At 40.4% G+C, this 18,814-nt stretch overlaps 2 protein-coding genes across 54 annotated transcripts in view; one reads left to right on the top strand and one right to left on the bottom strand.

Annotated features, from left to right (window-relative positions):
• ccdc88ab (coiled-coil and HOOK domain protein 88ab) overlaps positions 1-3,599 on the top strand; it is a 45,722-nt gene extending 42,123 nt beyond the window's left edge. For 15 of the 23 annotated variants that reach the window (XM_078932060.1, XM_078932059.1, XM_078932056.1 and 12 more), the window contains one exon: positions 36-1,918. In XM_078932060.1, coding sequence (XP_078788186.1) covers positions 36-923 — 888 coding nt within the window. In that variant the 3' untranslated portion in view covers positions 924-1,918. Of the gene's footprint in view, positions 1-35; positions 1,919-1,974; positions 2,082-2,603 lie in introns of those variants that run through there. The other 8 variants (XR_013647848.1, XR_013647845.1, XR_013647847.1 and 5 more) reach the window with 2 other exon arrangements.
• A 1,223-nt stretch (positions 3,600-4,822) lies between these two features.
• Positions 4,823-18,814, bottom strand: part of camk2g2 (calcium/calmodulin-dependent protein kinase (CaM kinase) II gamma 2) — a 55,206-nt gene continuing 41,214 nt past the window's right edge. For 2 of the 31 annotated variants that reach the window (XM_023963757.2, XM_023963763.2), the window contains 8 exons: positions 18,467-18,499; positions 16,547-16,618; positions 14,707-14,751; positions 14,163-14,217; positions 10,096-10,171; positions 9,867-9,961; positions 9,321-9,572; positions 4,823-8,002 (listed from right to left, as the gene is read on the bottom strand). In XM_023963757.2, coding sequence (XP_023819525.1) covers positions 9,340-9,572; positions 9,867-9,961; positions 10,096-10,171; positions 14,163-14,217; positions 14,707-14,751; positions 16,547-16,618; positions 18,467-18,499 — 609 coding nt within the window. In that variant the 3' untranslated portion in view covers positions 4,823-8,002; positions 9,321-9,339. Of the gene's footprint in view, positions 8,003-8,273; positions 8,331-9,320; positions 9,573-9,866; positions 9,962-10,095; positions 10,172-14,162; positions 14,218-14,706; positions 14,752-16,546; positions 16,619-18,466; positions 18,500-18,814 lie in introns of those variants that run through there. The other 29 variants (XM_023963758.2, XM_023963764.2, XM_023963765.2 and 26 more) reach the window with 16 other exon arrangements.

Below are 18,814 nucleotides of genomic sequence, written 5' to 3'. Positions count from 1 at the left end.
GTTCGCTCACTGTGTTTTTCTCATGTCTGCTGTAGTCCGGAAGTCAGGAGAACCTCACAGTGGATTCTCCCCGCCTCTCCACCTCATCTGAGCGTGTGCCTAAAGAGCGCACCTCTACCAAAGGCCGGGGGATCATGCGCTCCTCCAGTGGGAAAGCGGCGCCAGTTAGCACCGACCGCCCAGCGAAATCCTTCGGGCAACCGGGTCGGCCGAGCCTGAGAAAGGCGGAGAGCACCCGCGTCAAAGGCTCGGCTCCGGTCCGCTCCAGCCTGTCTTCACAAAGCAAAGCTACATCAGTTTCTGAACGCCTGGACTCCACCTCCTCCACGCTGCCACGGGCCAGCAGTGTCATCTCCACAGCGGAGGGTACCACGCGCCGCACCAGCATCCACGACCTGCTGTCCAAGGACCACCGCCAGCCAGTGTCTGTGGATGCTTCTTCCTGCTCTGCCTCCCCCAAGGGTGGGGTCAAGTCCCAGCCGACACCCAGTGAGTACCACCCCAACAGCACCCGCCTAAAGCCACCCCTCACCACAGTGGCCCCCATGCCTAAGTCAGTCAGCTTGCCCTGCCACAGCCTGGAAGACTCCGACTTCTCCACCCTGGAGTCTTTTTTTGGTCCCTCCTTCACTGTAGAGTCCGTGTTCATGGACTCCATCTTTAGTGAGTCAGCTGGCAGTACTCTCCCCTTCCTGTCTCTGAACCCCACCCTAGTCAGCAACATCAGTGGGCCTCCTGTTACAAATAAGAGCGCCCCTCCTGTTTCAAATCAAAACCAGGCTGCTCCCAGCCAGTCCAATGGCCCAATGAGATCCAGTTCAGCAAACAAAAAGGATGAGGGCTCTGATCCCAGTGGTGTGAATGATCTGGACCCGAGTCCAGAGGACAACCAGTCCCTGTGGTTTGAGTACGGCTGTGTGTGACGGGCGAGCAGGTTCCTCTCCTGTTGAATGACTCGCTGACGGGGGAAATCCTTCTCTGCATGAGTTTCCCGCATTATTTCTGTTGTTTGGGTCACTTCCTGTCTGACATGGTGCTAAATTCTGACTTTTATTTTTTTCTATTTGTTATCAAATTGGAACTTTGATGGAACGTTGCTCACACCTTTTTGTCATGCTTTTAATTTTATTTTGTTAAAATCTTATTGTTTTACTGAACAAGCGTATGCTATTATCTGCTGCACAGACTTCAGATGACAACACTTGTACTTAAACACATTGATTTGGAAGATTCCCCCAATTTCTTTTCAAATGTAAAGGTAGCTATAGGAGGTTTCAATAATTGAGTTGAACATCAAAGCCCACAAAAGCTTTTTCTGTGACACTGAAGTCCTGCAGAGTGTCAGATAATAGATTCACCTTCAGTTTCCGGTTCCTGATGTTCAGATTGTTTTTCACTGTTTCACTGCTGACTGATTTGCATGGCTTTTGTCAGTCTGACCTGAAACACTCATTCGATCCCCGCGGTCCGGATGAGTGTCACGTTTGTCACTTTTTTGTTTGGGTTGATGTGTGTAGTTCTTTTTTGTTTTGTTCATTCTGATTTATGATGTGATGAATCTTTGCTGACCTCTGTAGCTGGTGATCTGATGGGAAAACTGAAAAACCGATCACAGATGTCTTAAGTCTCAAACTCAATTAGTATTAGTTTTTGGCAGCTTTAGAGAGTTTATAAGACAAAAAGTGTTGGAAGCCAGCTTTGGTTTAAGACTTTTGTCCGTTAAGGGTGAGAACGTATTTTCTAATGTTTAATCCTATTTAATCCTTCTGATGCATCAACACTTATTGATGGATGTTTGTTCCACAGCACTGCTTTTTTTTTTAAAGCATCTAAAACCTTATTTATTTGTCACTTTTTGTGTTCCTTTATGGTTTGGAACTGTCTTTATTGTACCTATCTTATATAAATCTAACAAAAATGAAGGTATTCCCGTCCCTGTACAGATGTAACACGCCCATTGCCTTTGTCCTACAGATGTGGAGGGCAGAAAGTCTAAAAGCAGGAGCGGCGAGCCGCAGCACGGCTGCTAAAACCTCGCCCCTCCCACTTTCGTCTGTGTGCTTCCGTGCTGTGAGCGCGTGGTGAGTGAGGAGGAAGTGGGGTTTTTTAGCGGGGGGGGGGGGGGGGGGGGGGGGGGGGTGTCGGTCTAACCTCCATGGAAGCCTAAAATGTGGTGTAACAGATGTCTTTCATCCTGCTGTGCACTTGCTCCCCCTGCTTCCCCCACCGCCCTCCAACTCCTCCCTCCCTGCTCCTGTGGTGCCAAAGCACCTCCTCAGACCCTGACAGGAGTCCTGTCTGCATGACATATGGGACCACATTAGTTTTTTCTCCCAGACTTCCTGAGCAAACGCGGCTCCCCCTCCATGGTGTGTCCTCTGCCGCTGATGACGGCTGCAGCCTCCCTCCTGCATGGCTTTGGTGTCGCAATGAAATCCTTCCTACTTTAGCATTGACCCAGGCTAGCCGCTTCCCAATGCTTACCTTTGATATCTAACCTAAACAACTTCTCACCTTCAGACTTCTTTCTTTGCAAATGTCCTTTTTTTTCTAACATTTCTTCTTTCTTTCCTGTTCTGTCCTCTTCTTCCTGACTGCATCAGACTCAGAAAGGTGGCCCCTGGAGCTGTGTCTGAAGCTGAATGAGTGAAGACTGACTTCAGTGAGAAAAGATTGTACTTCCCAATTCCACCTTTTTATTATTTTAATTTTTCTTATCTTTTATTATAAAATCCGGGACACTTCAGTGGAGAAACGTGGCTTCAGTCTTTATTTTTTGTTTTTCTTCCTTGAATCAAGGAAATGACGTACTAATGGTAAAAACACAAGTTGGTTTAATAGAGTTTTCCTTATCCTGAAAAAACTGTTGTGGCACAGTGTGCTGCTTAGTGACTCAGTGTGGCACGGCCCCAAAAACCCACAAGTTTCTGTGGAAAAAGATGAAAGTGCTAATGTTCCACAACGGCCAAAACGGCAGTCCTAAACCAGACGGATGACTTCCTGTGAGATCTTTCCCACAACAGCAAAGTCAGAAGGACTTTTTCTTTTTCTGCCCCATGCTGTCTGTGCTCATCAATTATTTCTTAACGGGCAGAAGGCACAGTGCATGTCATCACAACACTTCTGGCTACAGACTAAAAGGATCATCTGCATGAAGCAATCATTCAACTGTCTTAATACAATCAAAGTGGATTGCTGTTTTGTTCAACGAGATGCATTTGGATAAAAAGCCATGGACAGCTCAGCGACTGGAATCTACTGCCTGACCATCAGGAGTGTGGTCTGAGGAGAGAGCTTCAGGTCACCCAGAAAGCAACGGTTTACAGTCATATCTTCACTTCCTAGTTGTAGATAATGAACAGATGGTACACATAGTCATTTAATGTTTCAATCTGCTCTGCTGTACAATTTTAACAGGAAGCCATGAAGTCATTTCTGCGAGGTGCTGTTCATTAATCTGACTGACGTATAGGTGACCTTTGACCTGCCTGCTTACATGGAAGTGCAGATTTATGGTGTGGAACATGAGACCCAGTGTTTTTCCCCTTTTTCCACTTTTACATGAGTTCATCTAATCTAATTAAAGGTTATCAACACTAGTGTGTGTGTGTGTCTTTATTCACCACAATCTGGTGGGAACACTAGTAGGCCAAAGGATTCTTAGGCCCTTTATCTGATAGTATTCATGTTTACACGAATTAACTGTTTTAATATCATTTCAAGACTGGAATAAAGTTTTTTGGGGAAAATATGCTCTGCGATCGATTTTTAAGGAAAACAGTGCGGTTGCTATTATTGACTTCATTGTCCAGAATGCAATTAGGTCAACCCTTGTGCTATCCTAGGCACTTTGACATTGGTAGTAGGGTCATCTAGACCCACTAAACAGTGCGCTGAACCTTTTTTCTTCAATGATTTGTGATCTTCACTGGTGTCCATGGATTACATGAAATCTTTCGACCTTTATCCACCTTTGTCATGGTAGGGAGTACAGGTCAATGTAAGGGTGGGGTCATCTTAGATAGCACAAGGGTTAACTGTTTTAGCGTATGAACAGGATATTTGAGTTAGGTTTCGGTATACATTATAAAAATATCGTTTGGAGTTTTTTTTTCTTTTAAAGTACATTTTAGTTTTTTGGTCTTGATAGTAAACTGATTTTGACCGCGTGCGCGCACTGGTTGCGTGCGCGCACAGGTGTTTCCACTTAGCATTCAAATTAGAGATCCCTTTAGTTCGGCTGCAGACTGGAATTATTACAGTCCATCAGGGGAGCCAAGGATTAGGGTAATGATTTACTTGCATTGTCGTTTTGTTTACAAAGCTATTACCTCACTCGTGATTTAATGTACAGTAATTCAAATCTCGGTAAAATGCAACATGGGATAAGTTTTTCCAGGACTTTTAAGGTGTTAGTGCCATCTACTGGTAATTATTGTCATGACACACATAAAACGTCAGCTGCAACATTTGCTATTACAAAATTTCAAATAGTTTTAAGAATTCAAATTGATCAATTGAAACATTATTTCAATTCAATTTCATATGGATGTAATTGTATTCATATTATTTTATAAATTAAAAATTTTCTTTTCTGCTATTTTCTCAGGTTTCCACATTTTTTTACCCAAGAACTTTTTACTTTCATCAAGTATCTCATCTTTTGTCATCTACTTTAGTCATAAAATGTTGGCTCCTTACAAAAATTTTGAATATTCTTTAACTCTTCATTTAATATATTTTTTTATCCCTAAAAACGAACTTGTGTGACTGGTAAGTCTGCAGCAACAAACCTTTAAAAAAAATACATCCACTAGAACAGTTTAATGTAGGACTTTTATTAACTTTATGGTCATGCAAAAATCCAGCATCCAAACTGAGTTCGGACATAGAGCCCCCTCTTATTGTCAGGGTACAATGCATTAAATTGACCTTTTTAAAAGGGTGTGTACAAGCTAAGGCTTTTGCTCATCTTCCATGTGTTTAAACTTAAAACATCTGAGGCAGTTCTTTAACCCAGAGGATGCAAACAACGTAAATGTTCATTTATCAAGTAAACAGTGAAAAAACACCAGAAAGTATAGACATGCATATTTCATCCACATGTAAAGCTGCATATATAATAACTGTACAAATGTGTTTTTTTTTTTTAAACATCTCTTCCCCCAAATTTCAGTTCACATTTTTGACCTAATCTAAGCTGATATTTGCTGACATATTTGAACTCTTGCTACAGTTTGAAGCCACAGGCATGTTTTTCCTGTTGTTGGTTCCTTTCGTTTAGAAATATTGAAAGAATCAAATCGAGGGGATTTTTTTTGTTAGATTTCTTAACTGTGCTGTGAAGTCTGAACTTTTTCTAACCAAAAAAGTGCCAAATATTTCGACAAATGGTTGCCTTTTAGAAATCTGCTCAGATAGTTGTACTACAAAGAAACCTCCACACAAAGGCTTTGTGTTGGCTGACGACACAAATCAAGACACCTTTGTACGTCCAATAAAAGCGCCCTAAAAACATCACCTCGCACAATAAATAAGACTAACAAATGCTAAAGTTCAAGCATGATTCTTTCAAAACCTTTGTTTTTTCACATCCTTAAAGTGTGAAGTTTGATCTACTTATATATTTTTTTACAATTATCAATTTAGTAATTAAGTCTTCTTTGCAGGGGAGTGGACAGTTAAATATTTTAACTTTAAGGGCACAGCCGTGGTTTTTGGCCAAATTAACGTATCCAATCATTCTTTTTGGCTGTTGGCTTCTTTGGCTAATGGTAAATATAATTTAATGGTACATAAAAATCCAATTTTTGTTGTCACTTGTAATTAATGCTAAAATCATGTAAGGGAAGCAGCACTTGTGAAATTATAATTTATAGAACATGATCTATTATAGAAAAAGTATAAGGATGGAATTTCTATCCAGAATCCACCTGCTCTGCTGCAGCTTTGTTTTCAGTTTCCATGTCAACAGGATGTGTGGAAATACATTTTATTAGCATGGTAGCAAGAACAACCAGTTTGTGTGCTGGGATACACGATAAGTTTTGGGTCATTGTGGTACAAAGTTGGAGAGGGGGGCACAGTTTTCATGGCATGTCAGATGAGTCACTTCACTTAGGAGCACAGGCTGATCATAGGATGGACAGATGACGTGAGGGTCCAAAGCGTCGGATGAAACACCAGCAACAGCCTAAGTAGTCTTGAACAGAAGGGCGTCACCCCTCTGTTGGAACGAGGTCACACACGCACACGACGCTATACGACAGAGAAACAACAGTGCTGCAGAGTTCCACCACCAACAGATATGCATGTCCTCCTCCCCTCTTTGATCCCGTGTGCTTCCGTGTTTGTGTCAGGAGGTCTGGCTGTGGTGCTCCTGTGAACGTCATCTCAGTCTCTCACCAGTTCCTTTTTCTGATCAACATTAAACATTTAGCTACAACATTTACAACAGAAAGTGAATAAAAAGGAGGACCAAAGGCATTGATTGCCATCCGCAAAAGGTCTCGTAGCCCTCTTCCCATCGTGCTTTTTTTTTTTTTTTTTTTTTCATCCATTCCCATCAGCTGCATTCATTTTTAACACGCTTTTATAACGCCAAGGCTCCACACAGAAGTACAGCAAGCTTAGACGGACCACATAAAAAATTCATGAACACCGTATAGACACCAGAGATGAAGGGTGACATCATCATCGTCACACACCAAATTGGGACTGGTTTTCAAACGTCACAAAAGCAAGGCGATGACAACAGGAATGATGGAAGTAGAGGGATAGAGGTAGGGCTGGGGGTGGCAAGCAGAACCTGAAGTTGCAGAAAGATTCCCTCCCAGAAGAGCAAACAACAGCATCAAGTCTCAAGTGTCTGTGCAGAAACAGTACAGGCCGTTAGATCAAGTACATCATGCATCACCTGCAGCACACACAGGAACATGGAAGAAGGTGGTGAGAATGTGTGGAGCTTTAGACTGACTGCTGCCACCTAGTGTTTAGTTGGAAACACTGCAGGCCAGGCAGGTTGAAGCCTTCTGCAACTTCAGGGCGAGCTGGCCTGGACTTTGTGTCTGAAGCTCCAGTCTCCACCATCAAAAGTAGAGCACAGGCTAATGTGTGTGTTTGTGTGCATGCAGTACGTGTGCAATTATTTTAATTTATGATATTTACACCTGTAGACCTCACAGAAAGGGTCTGGAAGAAAACAAAAACCCGCTCATGCCACTCTCACCCTTTTACCCCCACATAAATATATAGATTTTATAGAGTTTTAAATAAATTCCCCTTTTGAATCAAAACCCAAAATACGTTAAAATATTATCCTATCATTTAGGAGATAAAACAAAGCATTTAATGACAAATACAAAATGGCGGTAAAAGCAAAGGTGGCTTCAGTAACAGACCACAATGCTTAAATCCCTTTGAAATAGGTTTTTTAGATGTTCTTACCTGACTCTAAAGTCTAATATTAAGCTGATTTTAGTTCTCCATCCCCAATAAACCCCACCCTTACATTAATATGTGCCACTCAACTGAAAAATGAACTAAACAACTGCAGCTGTCCAGACAAACAACACAATTCCAGATGCAGCTGCCGGTCTGTCATACTCACTGTGTGTCAAGTCTATTTGTTTTTTCAAATGTTATATATATTTTCAACACAATAATACTTTTCCACACGACAGACAAAACAAAGACGGGCAAACAAATGCCATGGGAGAAGAGGAGCTGGCAGCATCACCCCCTGTGTCGCCGTCTAAAGCATGCACCATCCATAAGAGGGGCTGATGTCAGCAAAGCCCCTGTGAGCTGAGGATGGACTGGATTTGTCTTGATTGGTCATTTTTATTCTTTTAGAATGCTTTTTTTCTTTTGTATTCTAACTTTTGAAAATTGCTTTATGGTTTCCCCAACGTTAAGTGTTTTCCAAACGGCTTTCTCCCGAGCTAAATTCAGACTGGACTCTGACCGAGGAGAAGAAACACTCCCAGCAGTTTAGGCAGACCTGTGAAGAGAGAAGACAATCAGTCCTGGACATGAGCTTCACACACAGCTAGGATTTCAATTTAAGTCATGTTCAGATAAAAGCTGTACTCAACTCTTAGTTGACAATTCAAGTTGCTATTTGATCATGCAGTTTGAAAGAAACATTTTGCAATCGACATTTCAATATGCAATTCAGGCTTCCAATCTGAAGATGCATTAAGTAATTTAGAATTCAATAGGAAGAACTACAATTCAGTCCTCCATAAAAAAAAATTATGTTCATCAGCCCACCCACAACTCACAGGTGAACTTCTAATGAAGTCCTGGCAGTCTGGAGAAACTATGTCCTAGAAAACAACACAGGTTTTTTGATTTCGGCTATAAGAAAAAGAACAGCATCATCATAATTAAAGGGCCACTGGGAACACTTTACATTACATTTAAATTAATTTCAAATGAAATTTGAAATTTGAATAGAAAGTAATTTTTTTAAATATTGAATTGTAAAATGAATTTTTATTTGAACTATGATACCAAAAAGTTCACACCAATTTAAAATGCAAATCATTTTTTTTCTTATTCAAAATTTAATTTTAAAAATGCAAAACAAAGGCAAAAGTCTTTGGTTTTAAAGTCCCTCCTGGAAGTGGTACGATCCACAATGTGAAGAGTAAAGTAAATGCTGCTCCTCCAAGAGAACTGCTCCAGGTTAGAAGAAAAAAGTTTACAAAAAATATGTGGACTTTTGTCCCTTTAAAAAAACAAAGACAAAAAGGCAACACTTTGGTTGTGTCTGAATTCCTTCACTACTCACTACATTGTGTACTATATAGTGCGTTTGCCATTTTGTAGTGCTGTCCGAATCTACAATTCCAAAATTGAGTGCCCTGGAAATTTCCCAGAAGTCTGTGAAAAACCAGTGTGCATCAATGCTAATTACATCAGCAAATATAGACCACAATGCATTGCGCTTATACAATTTTTACAAATAAATAAACCATCAACGTTTTATCTTCAGAAGACAGTGGACTCATAATCTTCACAAAATGCTCATATCAATTAGATTTTAACTTTGTGAAATTGATGACGTCATATCCGCCGTTTAAAATAAAAATACAAAGTAATGAGCATGGTGTCTGAATTGCTTTTAACTTTCAGGTCTTTATATAGTGCCACACTATTTAGTTTTTTAGTAGTTAGGGGTTAGGGTGGGAATTCGGACATAGCATTTGTTGCCTCACAGTGATGTGTTTTCTATTGTGCATCTATAGAACAGTTTCATACAAAAAGAAAAAACGGATACTTAAATAACCAGGAGGAGTTTAAAACGGCTGTACCTGGGCCTCGGTGGTTGTTTCACTGCAGGGGTGCAGCCGGTGATCCTGAACAGTGGAAGTGCACATTCAGCCATTTGGCGTCACGGCGATGCCACACACGCGTCTCCTCTGACTGGCAGGAGCGCGGCCGACCCTGACCGTCGATGAACTGTGTCAGGCGGATGTAGGCGATGCAGGCGGCATCCTCGCCGATGAGGTGGACGTGAGGGTTGAGGATGGTGGTGTGCACAGGTTTGCTGTTTTTACTGAGAACTACAGAGACCAAGATCATTAGCATGTTAGCTTGTTAACTATACCCAGCTATCAGAAAAAACCATTTAGGAGGGTAAAATATTTACATTGAAACTTTATAAAGAGGCAGCATCAGTTAACTGTTAGTTAATTAAATATGTAGTTAATATGTCAACGACAATCTTTCGATTGTTGGTTTAGAGAAAAATGGTTCCAAAGCAACACTGATGTGACTTAAAACTGTTAAAGTGTCTCCAGATTCAATGAGCTCAAATGTGACTGTTTGGAAAGGTGAAACGTAGAAATGGTACTAACGATTATCAAAATAGAACTTGTGAAAGTCCATTCCCTCCACCAGGTTTCCAAGGGCTTCCGGCTCAAAGGAAGTCAGTCCGGGGTCACAGATTCTCCTGTTGGAGGAAAATACAGCAACAAATGATCCAGCAGTCCACAAATGTCCAGACAATAAGACACTAAATTCATTGATTTACTTCGATGCAGTTGATCAAAAGTTTTTACGAATATCTTTCAAATGTTAACTCACGTGTAGGCCTCAAAATCCCCATTGTTGATGGCTTCTATCAGCTGCTCCGTCATTTTTATTATCTCTTGTTTACGCGCTGAAAACAGAGAGGAGAGGAGGGACAGGCGACCCAGAGAGGTTACAACTGTCAGAAGTCATCAGCAGATCGATCGTGCACATCCCACACAACACCTCGCCGTACTGCTTGACATTTGAAATTAACTCTCATGAGCTCACTGCCTTTGGTAGAAGTGACATGGCATTTAAAAACACACCACACCCTCTGAAAACAACTCAAAACAGAAATCACAGAGAGTTTAACACCAAGCAGGCATTGTTTAAAGTTTTTTTTTATTATTTATGCCAAACTTTGCAAGGGATGGAAAATTGTCAATAAAAAATTTAAAAATTAACCCCTGAAGTGGAGAAAATCCAAATATATAACACAAACAATGAATGATTATATTTTGCTTTTCAGACAAACCAGCAGAGATGACTTTATGGATGCACAGAAAACCACAGATTACACGACTCAAAGGCGGCAGACAGATCTGATAATAAACAGCCTCCTGCAGGCATCTAGCTGCAGATACAGGAAGATGACAAGACCGACTGCTCAGCTTTACTATATATGATCATATATATCCAAACCACACATGCAACAGAGATTACTGTTTTCTTTTTTTTTTTTACAAAAGATCTCAACAGGTAGCTATGAACTGCAAACATGCCAGGCTGCCACTAGATGGCAGCACTTAATGACAGGGCGGGCCAAAACACTTGATGTGTTCCCTTTTGTGTTATTATTATACGTTATTTTCACAGCACTGCAGGTGGAATATGAGAGAGTAAAAGCAGATAAACTCATGGAAAGGGGTCAGAGGGCAGATGATCTGTTTTAGCAGACTCAACAGCAGTCACTGCCCTCACCAGGAAAGTGGGACTAACACCAGTGGCGGTTTTTGATATGGGCGATGTGGGCGGTCGCCCAGGGCGGCACTTCATAGGGGGCGGCATTGGCCGTGTCCGACGAGTAATGTGCTACATACAATATTCAAAGAGGTAGCTTGAAGATTTAATTTGAAATTACTTCAGCAGCCGACACTTAATACTTTTATTTTGACACATCAGACTCTTAATAATGTCTTCCTCCTGTTTCCTCTTCACACTTATGGTGCAAAAAAAAAAAAAAAAAAAAAAAAAAGAATAATTTAGAGTGAAACAATGTAAAACAGGCACATGAAAAGGATTTAGGCAGAACAAACATCCGTGCTCAACCCAATTTCGACAAAAGCAGGCAATGGGGATTATTTCCCACAATTCTTTGCTCCGACACAGCAGACCCGATGCGCACGTGACCACCGCCCTCTGCTGCAAGACGCTTGCGGCCACACCTCTTTGCGGTAGTCTTTGGAACATAAGTAAAAAAAACTCGAGAGGGGAGCGCAACTCGCCGGTGGCTGGCTGAATCACACTAACAGGTGTGAGGGGAGTCTTTTTCTATCTGACAATCAACTCTGGGCCGCAGCTGCGCCTCCCGTCATAGAGACGGAGCCGCGTGTGAGAGGGAAGGGGAAGGGGGGGGGGGGGGGGGGGGGGTGAGCGCAGACCATTTTATATGGATTGAGGTTTTTTGGAGGATTTCTACTGTTGGTGTTGCACAAATTTAGGGAAATGCCAAATATTTTTGGAGTAATCCCACTGATGATTTCTAAGATTTAGTCTTTAATGTTTTATAAGACCTAAACATATTAATCACAATAAGTTTTATTTTTTAGATCTAATCCCTCTGATATGTTTCACAAAGACACACACAGGACGTCACACATTAAGAAATTATTGCTAAAAATGAAGCAGGAGTCCAGCTCTAAAAAAATGCTCTAAAGAAGGATGAAAGAGCATAAAAATGGAATTATTTGATATGTAATTTCTTATTAATATTTCCAGGCTTTCTTTGTTTTGTTCTGCAGCATGTTCATATTTGTATAATTTTGACAGAATATATTTCTATGGAGAACAAAATATTACAAGTTATTTAAGGTTTAACTTGAGTTATTCTGGATTAATGTTCCTGTTTTTATTCATATTTATGTTCAAAAAGTTCAGTTTAAAAGGTTTAAAAGTTTAGCTTTAGTGTGTTCAGTAAATGTTTATCTTCTTCAGGCAAAACCTTAAGCGTGTTTTTAACTTAGGCCTCTGTGTGACTGAGTTTGACCCCCCTGTAATATGAGTCTAGAAAATCCATGCATTTTTTGAGTAAAATGGCTAAATAGAAGATAGGGAACACAACAGGATGTTGTCAAATTTTGTATGTGTGCGGGGGGGGGGGGGGGGGGGGGGGGGGGGCGCTGGTGGGGTTACTCGCCCAGGGAGTAAGTTAGTGTAGAACCGCCACTGACTAACACAGAGGAAGTTCCTATGAACTCACATCCCAAAAAGGATGCCATGAAGGACTGATGCAGCCCATCTCTGCAGCAGCGCACAGAAAAATGTGACTGAAGAGTTTCAGACCAAAAACTAGTCTTCTCGTCTCATTTAAATATGCTCTTCAGAGTGAACAAGCACAAATTCCCACAGAAACGCACTAATTATGAAACCAAGATTTTAGGAAAAAACTGCTGGTGCAATCCTCCTACTAAGTACTTTTGCCCAAATGTTAGGTAAAAGAAATCAAAGCCAGTCAGCAAAAGGTTTTCATTTTCTGGCTTTTCAGATGGAATTCAGATAAACATTTTCTGTTTTAAATTTTTTTGTATGTCAGATGGGTGACTTCACCTGTACCACAAAATCTCTCTTTCATTTACAGGCTGTCAATGTTTCATTAAAGCTTGAAGTTGCTACTCAATGAACTGCAGCATCAACACTTTTACAGCTTTTTCTTTTCTCCAGATGAAAAGGTGGTTTGAAAAGGCAGCATTTTTGGATCATTAGCAGATCCTCCTGCTAAAAACTGCCAGGGTGACTGCTATTATGACCGCTTATGTTTTTAATTAAACACATTAGAGTCAGAATTTACCAAAAAATAAAAATGCCAAAAGAAGTGAATCCCAGTCATTTGCATAATGACCATGTTTTTTTTTCCTTCATGTAGACAAACTAAACTATATTAGCCCTTCATAATTAGTGATTTCCCACTAAATTATCATTATTTAATTATTATTTATTAACTTTTATTTAGAGGATGAGGCTGATTTGTCATCCAGTCAGATTCATTAGCTTTTATTTTATCAAACTGCTTTTGGAAAAAATATTTTTTTAAGCAATGTTTGTTTTAGTAAAACATTAGAAGGAGGTGATGAATTTTATGGGGGATTTTTAAACTGGACAGAGTGGGGCTCTGACAACAAAATGGTCCAGCTGGTACAGCTATAACATTCCAGTTCCCCGTACATACAGTTTTACTATTAAATAAATCAACTATTGTCATGGACATCGTCATGCTTCCACTAAAGCTCTTTGCTGAAAAAGACATCTGTAGAGCAGGCATGCATAAATAAAAGGGTCTTTATCAATAAACATCAAAAAAACTTTTAAGTGTATTATAATGTTCATTCCTCACTATAAACAACCCCAAAGTATTGGGGTATTTGAGTATTCCTCTAAAAACCTGCCATCTGAGCAGCAGCCCAGGACCAATGGCTCAGGGCAACCCCACCTCCTTTCACCTTCCTGTTGCTGAGAGCTCTTTGTTTACATGCTCTCCCGCTAGCTTACAGCCCCTCACAACCAGACGTACAGTTTTTTTGTGTCCCTACATTCTTTAACATTTTCACGACCTTCTCAGCTATTTCCCTGACATCTCATTAACCCCCCCCCCCCCAATGAGGATCATAGCCTTCATATGCTGCTACTGAAGTGTGGAAATTCCCCCCCGATATCTGTAATACAGAATCTATTGTGCTCCACACTTAAAACTCATCTTTTCAAAATCTCTTTTCCTGCTCCTCTTTACAACACATTTTTTTTATCCTTGGGTCACCTGAAAGGCGCTTTTCAATAAAATGTATTATTGTTTTCATTTTCTGTCTGATCTGGACAGAAAATGACATTAAGTGAGCATGCAAAATAGGTGAAAGTTGGATAAATACCTTTCCTACCTTTCATCTCCTCCTCTTCTGCATTATTGCAGCTCTCTGTGGAGCCCTGTCAGACAAAGAGGGTTCAGACAAAAGCCATGGACACACACATGCAGACCGGATGAAAGGAGGAAATGTTCGGACACAGGTCAAAGGAAGATCGTCTGGAAACCGGTTTGAAGGTGAGACACATCAATTACAAAGACACAGGGTCAACTTAACAGACGGATGAAAGGGTGCATGACTCCCTCCCAGGAGCACAAACCAGGCCGAACAGCAGTGATGGGAGCGCAGATCCAGATACGCATCAGAGGAAAGGAGCAGCAAAATGTGGAAGAGGTAAAATCTTAAGTTTTGACTTATAGAGAAGTGAGAGGCTTTAGTTTAAGTAGCATAACGTCATGGTAAAGTGTAAATATAAAGGGTTTTGCCACGTGTTAATGTGGGGAAGTTGTTTCTTGGCTTCACACAAACGGAAAAATGTTGCTTCACCGTGTGTTTAACCGTGTGATTTGAGAATTTTTTCTGCCGTCAGCGCGGAGAAAGAGCTGCTTACCTTGGTGCCATCAGCTGGGTTGTGTACAATCGTGGTCTGGGCTTCCTGGAGGGAGGTAGGAGACACTTTACCATGCAGGGAGAGGGGGGATGAGGGGGGCACCAGCATATGATGCCAACAGCAATATTTTTTCATGGTACAAAACAAACTGGTATGCACACACCACAACAAAGAACAGTACTGCAACACAGAGCTGCTGAGATTCTATAGTAAGAAGTCAGAGCAGATGAGCCCCATCCCCAGATGGAACTGAGGTCATTTTAGGATGTACAAAATGCACAAAACCAGCCAAGAACACAAGGAAAATGCTAATTCACCCCACGAGGGCTGGGAGGAGGGTTCTGGTGTCTCCTGAGGATGTATCTAATGCCAACATGCACCCTTTCTGGAAGAGCATCTGCATCACTGTAAGGCTCAAAAAAGCATACTTTTTTACTTTTACCTGTATTTGTGGACAATTACAGAAAAAAACATTGCAGTTAGATGAATAATGTAATTTTTAAGCAAATACATCAATGTCTGTTTTTTTTTGTTTTTAAGACTGTGACCCCCAAGCTGCTACATCAGAAAACAGGAGAAAAAAAACCTCCAGAAACTTTATTGATATTATAATCTGCACAACTCAACATTACACTAGTTTGTGCACACTGTTGTGTGTTTGTGCGTCCAAACCCTCATCCGCAGCCCTCAACACCAGAACGTTTGGCATGAAGCACTTCAAGACGGACAAGGTAAGAGAACGCCAACAGTGCTCTACTGGAACCTCACTGCAAAAGTGTTAGAGTCAACCTCTGAACATGCAGCCCCTTCAGAGGGATTTGGGACCACAAATTACTCCCCTTCCCCAAAAAATGGGCTAATCAAGGTGCAATAGTCAATCAGACTGGTCATTTTAATGTATGAAGGCTCCAGCAGGGTCAATGTGACCCTTAGAAGAGTTCCCCATTTATTGTTGTGATTAAGTTTATCATTGATTTGACTTTATGGAGCAGAAAAATATGTGACAGCAAATGTGCAACAACTAGAATCCATCTTTCAGGCAGATTATATGATGGGATGTAAACGATTCCTGCTTTTAATTCTACATATTAATAAAGTAGATGCTGCTGTTTTCGTTATAAAAAAAAATCATCAGCAGCAGCATGTATTTCTATGGACAATTTTGAAGGAAATTAAAAAAATTAAAGTTAAACTGCTTTGACAATTAATTGTAGCACATTTTCAACATTTGTTTAAAATATGTAGCACCATCACTTCTAAGGGACTGCATCCTCTTGCAGTTATAACCCATCACTTGTCCTCTCACACTCCTTTTTACCCAGAAACCCTCAGCAGGACTTTGTGAAATGGTACACTTTGATGAGGGACAAGTTAAAAGATTGCAGTTGACTAAATCACAATAACATCCACTTTGAAGACAAACCGCCCACAAGGCTCAGGAGACGTTTAACACAAAAAAGGAAACCTATATGGTGGCTGAGCAGAGCTTGACTGAAGTGTCTGCCGCTGTTCCACAAAATGAAAGCGATTTATCCAACTGTCAGCGTTGTGTACCATTTGAATAAGCCTGCAGGAGGTGCGGGGTAAACCAGGAGGCAAGAAAAGCTCTCAAAGTCGCAGAACAGTCGTTCCACTTTAAAGCTGACCACAAATTAACTGCCAACATAAAGTTGTGTTGAGAACAACAGCGAAAGATGATGAAGGAGATGGATGGCTTTTCTTAGTGTAGAATGGCACAAAGAGATGAGAAGAAAACTAAACATGGAGGAGGTGGGAATAATTTAGAAAAAAAAACACCACAAAAAGCAGGATAAAAACAAAACAAAAACAGATGTGGTACCATTAGTGCAGACGATGATATGCTGCTGTCTTTGGTGCTGCTGCTTACTACACTGTTTTTACTGTTGTCTGGCTGCAACCGAGGCAAAAAGAACAAACACAGGGTGACTCCCACTGAACGGAAAACCCTCAAAGCGTCACCCCAAGATTAAAACAAGAACAGAGAGATTTCAAGGCTTCTAGAATTATTCTGGTCACAGAAAAACAGTTACATGTGTGGGAAAGAAAATATTTATCTGAACACATCTGTCCACTTCCCCTGCACCATACTAACTTGTGCATGTAAAGAGACAAATGCATAATTCTTCTGCTGAGGCAGCTCATGGGTAAATGTTTCATTTTATTCATTCAATTATCTCACAAAAACAGACAGAAGGATTGCTTAACATATGTAGTTTAATAACCTATTTTCACATTTGTTTTGCTTTTCTTTTAGTGTTTGAGAAATATGCAAATTAGTTAAGTAAAAAAAAAGAAAACGTTCATTTTAAGACTAGTTTAAAACAGATGATTCTCAAAGCAAAGCATTCCTAATGATCAGCAGTCCAAGTCTGTGCATGCAGTGAAAGAAGAGCCTTTCACATATTTGTGGAGGTGTGTACTGTTTCTTTTTCACTTAACTCATGCAGAACTGTCATTAAATCTACGATCTAAGTGATAAAACACGTGTTTGACAAATGACAAAAGAAAAAAAAAATATGCAGAAAAATTAAACAGCATTTAAGTCTTACAGCAATTAAATCCCAAAAATTTAATTCCATCGACTGCATTCTCCTAAAAACAATTTTATCAGGTTACAGTTTGATGTTGCTCTAGAGTCTATTGGAACCAGGAAACAACAGAGGTCACGTTTCTGCAGATGATCCTCAGTGTGTTTCAGAAACACTTGTTTGAAACTGAACTCTTCCTTCAACCTCGGGTTAACTGGAGGCGAAAGGAAAAGCAAATATTCAGCTGAAACTAAGAGTTTGTCTCATTTAAAGGTTGAATGCAGAGCTCTGAGAGGTTTTATGAACAAATACTCAGCATGACATTAAGATACGTTTTGTCATCCAGTGCAGCCAGCTAGGAAATACTAGCATTTATTAGAATTTTTATTAGAATTTTTTATTTAATCTTAACGTTTATATTAAAAGCACCACCCACAGACAATTTTCTTATTTAAATGTTTTGAGAGTTTACCCCCAAAAAATCTTAGAGGACAAAGTTATTCTAAATTCTGACCTGAAAGTGTGCTTTTTTGCCAAAATTGTTGGAAAATGTGTCATCCAACATGTATCGTTGTTTTGATTTCAAAAAAGCAAAAATAAATATGTAACAGCCTAAATCTAACACTTCCAAGAGACTTCCAGTGGTTAACAATCTTGCAAATAGGTTCAAAGTAGTTCAGATAAAAGCAGGTCAATTGTATCAGAAGAAATAGTTAAGATTATTGAGTTTAATTCTAGGATTAGTTGCTGTAGTCTAGTCTTGGAAATTTCATGTTGCCAAGAAAATGGATTTACTTCAAGAAATGTTGAGGTCCTTCAAACCAAAAGTAATAATATAAATATCTTACAAGTTAAAAGAGAAAAAAAGGTCTTATGCAATGAACAAGATGCCCTCTGCTCCTGTGATGGTTGGGATGAAATGAAAGAGTCTGATCCTTTCCTTAATCAGATCTTAGAGAAGGATAACAGGACGGATGTGGATATTTGCCCTTTATCAGAGCTGAAACGGTTTTGGTGGCGCTCATGAAACGGAGGGAGGGGGGGGCGTTGAATGTAGCAGAAAGACAAAATAGTTGAAAAAGCAGCACTGCTTTAAGAAGAAAAGACAAAGAAGCAATAGAAAAGAAAGTAGATTGTAGGAGAGTAGCGCAAAAAAACAAAAACAGATAAAAATAAAAAACCGAGAAGGATAAGGACGAAACCGGTCTCACCATCAAACAAACACTCGAGCTGGACTTCCTTTTCTGACAGACAGCAACAAAGAGGAAGAGAAAAAAATTATAATAAAGGGTCATCGGAAAACAAAGAACTAATCACAACAGCAAAAGAGTGAAGCTGCCAGTTTGATCCCCGGAAACGAAAGCAACACGGCTGCAGAAGCAAAAATGAGACAAAGCGGCATCAGGAAGGCTAAACAAGGAGGAGACAATGAGCCCAGAGGTTAAGTTATAAAGATCAGTGTGAATGCGTGCTATCACTTCTATCACTGTGTTTGTGTCGTTTCCTGCTGAACACAGCCTTTCACTGCATGCACTGACACAGCCGACTGTCAATCAAAA

The sequence above is a fragment of the Oryzias latipes genome, chromosome 15 (genome assembly GCF_053564925.1).
Source record: "Oryzias latipes strain Hd-rR chromosome 15, Olatipes_Hd-rR_3.1".
NCBI classification, from domain to species: Eukaryota; Metazoa; Chordata; class Actinopteri; order Beloniformes; family Adrianichthyidae; genus Oryzias; species Oryzias latipes.
Note: the sequence above shows the minus strand (reverse complement) of the source record. Positions and strands in the feature narration are given on the sequence as shown.